The sequence below is a fragment of the Pteropus vampyrus genome, unplaced genomic scaffold (assembly GCF_000151845.1).
Source record: "Pteropus vampyrus isolate Shadow unplaced genomic scaffold, Pvam_2.0 Scaffold104, whole genome shotgun sequence".
NCBI lineage: Eukaryota > Metazoa > Chordata > Mammalia > Chiroptera > Pteropodidae > Pteropus > Pteropus vampyrus.
Window position 1 is genome coordinate 1,254,671 of NW_011888885.1, and position 7,174 is coordinate 1,261,844.

The 7,174-nt window shown below is 38.9% G+C and overlaps 1 protein-coding gene and 1 pseudogene across 3 annotated transcripts in view; both read right to left on the reverse strand.

Annotated features, from left to right (window-relative positions):
- The window catches only part of PCTP (phosphatidylcholine transfer protein), a 25,370-nt gene extending 24,308 nt beyond the window's left edge, over positions 1–1,062 (reverse strand). The window contains exon 1 of one of the 3 annotated variants that reach the window (XM_011365004.2): positions 513–1,062. In XM_011365004.2, the coding sequence (XP_011363306.1) occupies positions 513–653 (141 nt within the window). In that variant the 5' untranslated portion in view covers positions 654–1,062. Of the gene's footprint in view, positions 1–30; positions 405–512 lie in introns of those variants that run through there. The other 2 variants (XM_011365005.2, XM_023533519.1) reach the window with 2 other exon arrangements.
- A 2,590-nt stretch (positions 1,063–3,652) lies between these two features.
- On the reverse strand, positions 3,653–4,106 carry LOC105295376 (annotated as a pseudogene).
- Positions 4,107–7,174: the final 3,068 nt, after the last annotated feature.

A 7,174-nucleotide genomic window follows, 5' to 3' on the forward strand; every position in this document is an offset into this window, starting at 1 on the left:
AAACAACAAAACAAAACAAAAGCAACTCACTAAAATGACTAGAGATGACAGTGGGTCCCGTCTCAGCAACACTCCTCTCCACATACACCAGCCACCCTGCACATCCAGTCTCTGAAAAGTCCGGTCTCTCCTCTACCTACATTCTATATTCAAACCCTAGATTACTTCCCACATACACACACAATGGCACCCACCCGAAAGGGGGGAATCCATGTCCTTGAAAGCAAGTGCGTGGGACTAAGAATCACCTGACCCACGTTTTAACTTTTTAAAAAATTTTCTAACAAACCACATCCCCCGTCGGGCCTCAGATACAAGGCAGAATTCGGATGACCTCCCAACTCCCCGCACCGGACAAAGTCTGCTGGGAGCACCGCCCCTGCGCTCGCTCCTCCCAGCTCCAGAAGACCCGCCCCGGTACTGGCGTCCGCGGCTGCAGCCTCTCACTCCCCGCAGGGAGGTTAGGCCCGGACCGCTGCAGCCCTGCGGTCCTCCAGCAGGCCGGCAGCTACCTGGTTTAGCAGACTGTAGATGCTGATGCCCGAGGTCTGCAACAGCAGTTGCCAGTCGGCCCCGGCCAGGGCGGGCTCCTGGAGCTCGGCGCAGGCCTCCAGGAACTGCTCCTCCGAGAAGCCACCGGCCGTACGGTCCATACTTCCGCAGCCCTAGGTCCTCCGCCTGCAGGGGAAGCAGCGGACAGGCTTGGCTCGGTGTGGGTTCGGGAGCGGGGCGAGACGCTGGCCCAGCGTGATTGGCAAAGAACAGAGAAGAGATAGAGGGGAAGGCGAGACTTAAGGGGAGAAGTCGAAGGAGAGGCGGAGCCAGGGAGACGCGGGCCTAGAGAGGTGGGCGGAGCTGAACAAGAGATGAGTGGGCATGGAAAGAAGTAAAAAGAGAAAATTAGACTTAGTTTGTGGAAAGGTGGAGGGGCTAGGGAAGTAGGGAGACTTCCTGACAGGCGGAAGGAAGGAGGAAACACTAGTGTCATTTCAAAACCATCTCAGTAGCCCATCCCGTACTCCTCCCCGCCTCATACCCTCCAAACCTGCTTGGTGGTCTCTCCTTCACATTATCTGAAAAAGATAGGGAAAGACTTTGAGAAGTTTGGTAGACTTGGGAGGTGAGATAGACAACGCAGAAGTGCTTGAAAGTCTCAGGGGTCAGGTGCTAGAACTATATTTCAATATAATTTCTATTCTTTCTGTTATGCATTTTAAACATTCTGAGGTGTCCATGGGATTCACCAGAAGGCCAAAGAGGTCCATGGCACCAAAGGAATTAAGAAACCTAACTTGTAATGGCTCTCCGAGGTAATTTGGCACTCTGAAGAGTGAAAGATGACCTAAAAGTTATTGTGGTCTCCATCAAGGATTTCTGCAGCTTGCATAATTTAGCCGTTTTGCAACTCAAAGATGCTTTTGTTTCCTCAGGTCCCTTGGGGATTACTATATTTCTTACCACCAGACTTGGCTTTGAATAAAGTAGGTAGTTTAAACATCAAAACAATATAACACCACAAGTGCCAATAAATTCTGGAAACCTGTGTTTCCTAATCTGTAAAGTGGGGTAAGAATTGTGCAACTAGTTAGAATTAAGGAGGCGACTACGTGAAATAAACATAAAACATGTTTGCACAGTACCTATCAAAGTAAACGTTCAATAAAAATTACTACTCGTTTACGTTACTATATTGGAATGCTTCTGTACATAAAAGAAAGACTTGAAGTTGATGGCAAACTATGTTTCGCCAGTTTCCAAGAAGAGAAATGAGGTCTGATTTCACAGCACAGATAGGTTACTGCTTTATTCAACACGATGCGGCTTATGTTTTGTTTTACGAGGATGGGAAGAGGGATGTGGTGTTTTCTTGGGTTAAATGCATAAAAGATTAAAGACATACTTTCCTACTGTTTTTATAAGGCTTTTATAAAAACTATATTATCTCATCTTTATAAAAACTATATTATATTTAAACTAAAATTCAGTTGCTTAAAAAAGCAATTTATCAAAAATCATTTGCTATGAAGTACTTTCAGATATCTTCAAGAAATCCCATTATAAAGGTGTGCTTTAATGAAACTACCTTTATCACTATATAGCAACAGATTAATGAAGACAAGCGTGAGAGATAAATGGCATTATATAAGATATAAGGCAGGAAACGTAAATTGTATTTATTGCATGTGTTTAAAAGTATGTTCAACTACTAACCTCAAAAGGTAAATACCTATATATTTGAGTATGTTGAGATCTACACCCATGTTTATTTTATCACAGTTAATAAAGGAAAGAATCATATTAGGAAATAGTTTTTATTTTGTGCAAAGGTCTAGAAAAGTCTTGGAACTAGGTCTAAAAAGCCTGTTCTTCTTTAGGACTTGTCTATGATAATAGGCCAGCCAGTTTCCTTTGTGAAAAAACACTCTAGAGGAATTTACAGCAACATAACAGCTGAAGCTGAAGCATCTGGCCTCAAACACAGAAATGCTATATAAAATATACCAAAAATAGTCTTAAATACATAATTTACCCTGAAAATAAAGGAAGAGTAATCTGGTAATCACTCCAGATTTCTGCAATTTATATCAGTTAGTAAAAACAAAAAAAAAAAAATTGTAATTGATATATAGATACAAAGAGAAACAAAAGTGACAAAACATAAACAACTAATGAACTTAGGTGAAGGGTAGGTATATTTTTCTTGTTTTCTTCAAGTTTTCTGCGTATTTGAAATTATTCAAAATAAAAATTTAAAGAAAACAGCTGTATGGGTTTATGGGAGACATAACTAAAATATAATTACTCAGAAAATATATAGAGAACCGTATGAAAAATATACACAAGTAAACCCTAAACAAAAGAAAACTGATGTGACTCTAAAAATATCAGACAAAATAGACTTTAAGGCAAGAAAAAAATTAACAGAAAGAAGTTCATGAGTTAATGATAAAGGACACAACTTTTCAGGAATTCTGAATCTCAAATATGTAAGGCAAAAATTGCCATCAGTACAAGGAGAAGTGAGCAAATTCACAAGCACAGTAGAACATTTTAAGGCTCTTTTTTAGGAAATGGATTGATCAAGCAGACAAAAAATTGGTAACTATATGGAAGACTCGAGCATATAATTCACATGCTTGAGCTAAAGGGTATATACAGAACCCCATACCCAATAAATAGAACACACATATTATTGGCAGAGTGTCACAAAATTCATTAGAATTGATGATCCTATAAATCACAAAGGATGCTTTCAACAAACACGAAAGAATCTATATTATTCTTGGCTGACAAGGCTAACAATGAAAGAGGAGAGAGAGACAGACAGAGAGAGAGAGAGAACAGAGAGAGAGAGAGAGAGAGAGAAAGAGGGAGGGAAGAAAGAGATAAGAAAATAGCCAATCCTGCACCCCATATATTTGAAAACTACAAAACAAAGCAAATACACACTTACTTCAGGAACCTCTCCAGGAATTAATTTCCTGCATCAAATTCCTTTTTGTTTAAAATACCTAGAGAGTTCTTGCACTTACTCCTGACTGATGGTCTTTCCAACTTGAAAAGACCTATTAAATTTGAGGATACACATATTATCGTGCCTAGTAGGTCCGTTTTTTTTTAATGGTGACAGTATCATTTATTAAGCTGTGCCTTAGTACAGGTGCTCTGGCTTACCCATGATGCTCTTGATGTATAAAGCCCGGATATTCTGCCAGTTCTCTTTGAGCAATGACACCCGAAAATTGACGGCTAAGTGGATGTTGTACACGAGTTCATTATCTGTCATCTTCACATGGCCAACTGCCACTGCCTGACACAGCACCTTCTTCATCTGGAACTTGATTGTGGACTTTACTTCATCAACTTCGGCCACCATCTTCTCCTTGTGGGTGAGCAAGGACGGGAACTTGCCTGCCTTATTCAGGCCTGGACCCAGGATGCGTGGGATCTGCTTGATCGGAGACGATGAAGCCAAAAACGCATCGTGCTTCTTGGTCAGCTTCTTGACCAGTTTCTTATTCTTGCTGAGTTTCTTCAGCACCTCAATGTCCATGTGGGAGAACATCCACAGCCTTGGACTTGTCACAGTGCTGCTTGATCCCCATAGTGACACGTGCCGAAAATCCGTGAGACCTAGCAGGTCCACTTCTATATATATAACGGAGAGAACAGCTAATTACGCATAAGGAAGTACATTGTTTTAGTGGCAAAACACTGAAAACAGCATAAAATCCACCAACCACAGAATAAACCAATGAATCATGATATATTCATTACATAGCTTTTGAAATTAAAAAAAAAAAATCTACTCGTGTACCATGGATAAATCTTGAAAACACTGTTAAATGAAGAAAGCAAGTCACAGAAGGATGCATAAAGATACTTTATAGTGTTGATGGACTATACATATGCCCTGAAAACTTAAAACCATGAATGGGAAGGATTCATATTAACTTTAACACTAGATATAACATTTTATTTATTTAAAAAATTGTGAAACAAATAAGGCATAATATTAATATATAGACTGGGTAGTGGGTTCATGTATGTTATATTATTCTCTGCACTTTTCTGTATATTTGTAATTTAAATAAAATAATTCTAATAAAGGTATAATATTATAATTGCCAGTAAAAATAGCAGAAGTAAAAGAAAAACCCCATTCTGGAATTCTATGAAAATTAATAAATGAATAAATGAATGTTCACAAATGCCTGACTTTGCACAGAGAATATACATGAATTGTGAATGATCAGTGTTTTTTATTTTAATTGGGGTTACTAAAAGCACATCTGTTCTTATTTACCAGTAAAAGCTACTAGGCACCAAGCAACTGAGAAGTGAACGAAATACATGGTATGATAGATAAAACATCAGAGTGAAGATCAGAATTTCTCACTTTCCCTAGGGGTGTTTTTCACAGTACAGAACTAATTTGGTTTGCGGATTCCCAAGATAGAGTTGTGGTCCCCAAAACTAGCTTTGCAATCTGAGTTCTAGTCACTTTAAAAAACGAGCAAATCACTTTTCATTTTAAAAGCTGTTTACTCAACAGTGATATGATAATAAGATAATATGATAAAAATGATAATACCTATCTCGAGAATTTGCTGAGAGGAATACACAGATACTACAAATAAAAGCACTCTGTAGACTGCAAGTGAACACTTATGGAATGTATGATTTCAATAGACATTTCTAAATTTTACAGCCGAGTTGATTTTAATCTGTTTTGGTGGCCGTCCAAATCAGTTCGGTTCTATTCCATTTAACCTGTACTGTTGAATGTCTGCTCCTATTAAAATGCTCGAGAATTTTAGCTTGCTAGGGCAATGGAGATGCAAAAGAGGGTGATTTCACCTTTACTGGCCTCCAAAGCGTATACAATAATAACCTGTAAGTTGGTTAACAATAGTTTAAACCTGCTAAGTACTTATTAGGAACCAGAAACTATGCTAAGTGTTTTCATTTAACCCTCACAATACCACTCTGAAATCAGTTCTATTATAATCTCCAGATTTTACGTGAAGAAAGTAAAGTTTGGAGAAGTGAAGTAACTTGTCAAAGGTCACATGGGTAGGTTAAAGGCAGAGCTGAGGTTTGGAGCCAGTTCTGTTAGATTCTAGAGCTTGCTTACTCGTGTCCTGGTTGGTTACTTATGACTGGTGTAGGATCTATAGTCATGAAGCTGTAAACATAGCTTTTAACCCAATTATACCTGTAAAAGGTTTCACTCTTGAAAGACTTTTTATCAACAATTATAGGCATAAAATTATAAAATTTAATCCTGAAAAAGGATTGATATTACATTTAGTTTATTATCTCATTTATTGATGTACTCATTTATTTGATATTTATTAACCATTAATCAATATTTATCAAACAAGTGACTACATTAACAGATAAAAAAATAAATTAAAGGCGATATTTGAATCTTCCTTAAGTACGAGATTTTATGTTATGGCCATAACAGCTATTATAGGGTACAAAGATACATCAGATGCAAATTCTTATTCTTAGCTTGCCATCTACATGAACACAATTAGAGAAATTATTTTACTCATGTTTATATATTATCTAATCCACCACTTTTATAGATGAGAGAATCGAGGCGCAAAATCGTGATGCTTTGGATAAGTTTGGTTATTCAGTTAGTCAAACCATGTTGTCACATATTTATAAAGATCAAGGGTCCCTGGTGTATTTCACCTGCTAATATAAATAAAATAAGACATGCAAATGAGGTATTAGAAAAGATGAGTTTATAGTTTTTCCTCTTACGACATATAATTTACGTGAACTTTATTAAATAACCTTGACAGTTCAGAAAACTAGGTTTGTTTGGATCTTGGAAAGGATCAGAAAATAAAGTCATCATCCACCTTCCTCCCAGTAAGAGGATTCCAGAGAGAGCTGGAAGTATTGTATTACAAGTCCCTTCCGCTGCCTGCTGGCTGACTCATCGCCGCAGGGGATCTGAGTTCAGCACTAGGGCATTTCAGACCAAGGGTCTAAGGTTTCCCTTGGGCTGTGATCCCCTGACTGCAAAGCTGCACTCCCCTATTAATCAGCATAAATATCTGTGCCTTTTTTTCTGTACACCTGGAATCCTCCCTTATAGTGGAGTTCTCAAGTTTGGATCGGAAGCCTGGCTGTCTTCCTCTGGGAATGTAGACTATGCACCTCGTGACTTTAGCTGACTTAATTTAGACCAGTTCCGCCTGGGTAAAGGACTCATCAGGTCCCTTTACTCACTATCTCACTAGGGTTGTGTGTCCACGAGGACAAATCAGATTTCTTTGGAAGTCTGAAAACCTTACAATGATACTCCTCTCTTTCCTTTAAACCCTATTTATAATTTGTCAACAGTTTTTGCTATTTTTACTGCTCACATAGCTTGGATATGTTTACATCTATCTGCCCTGGCCATTCCAGCCGAAGCCACCATCACTGTTCCCCTAATTGCCCAGTGACCCTATAACCAGTTGGTCTCCTTGCTGGAGAGACAGAGAGAGCTGTATTACAATGCTGAATGCTGAGTTGATCCTATCACTCCCCTCCTTGCAACAGTTCACTGGCTTCATATTGCATTCAGCAACATTCGATGTCACCCTAGCCTGCAGAGTCCTATGGCATCTGACTGGCCCTTCCCACCTCTCCATTCCCATCTTTC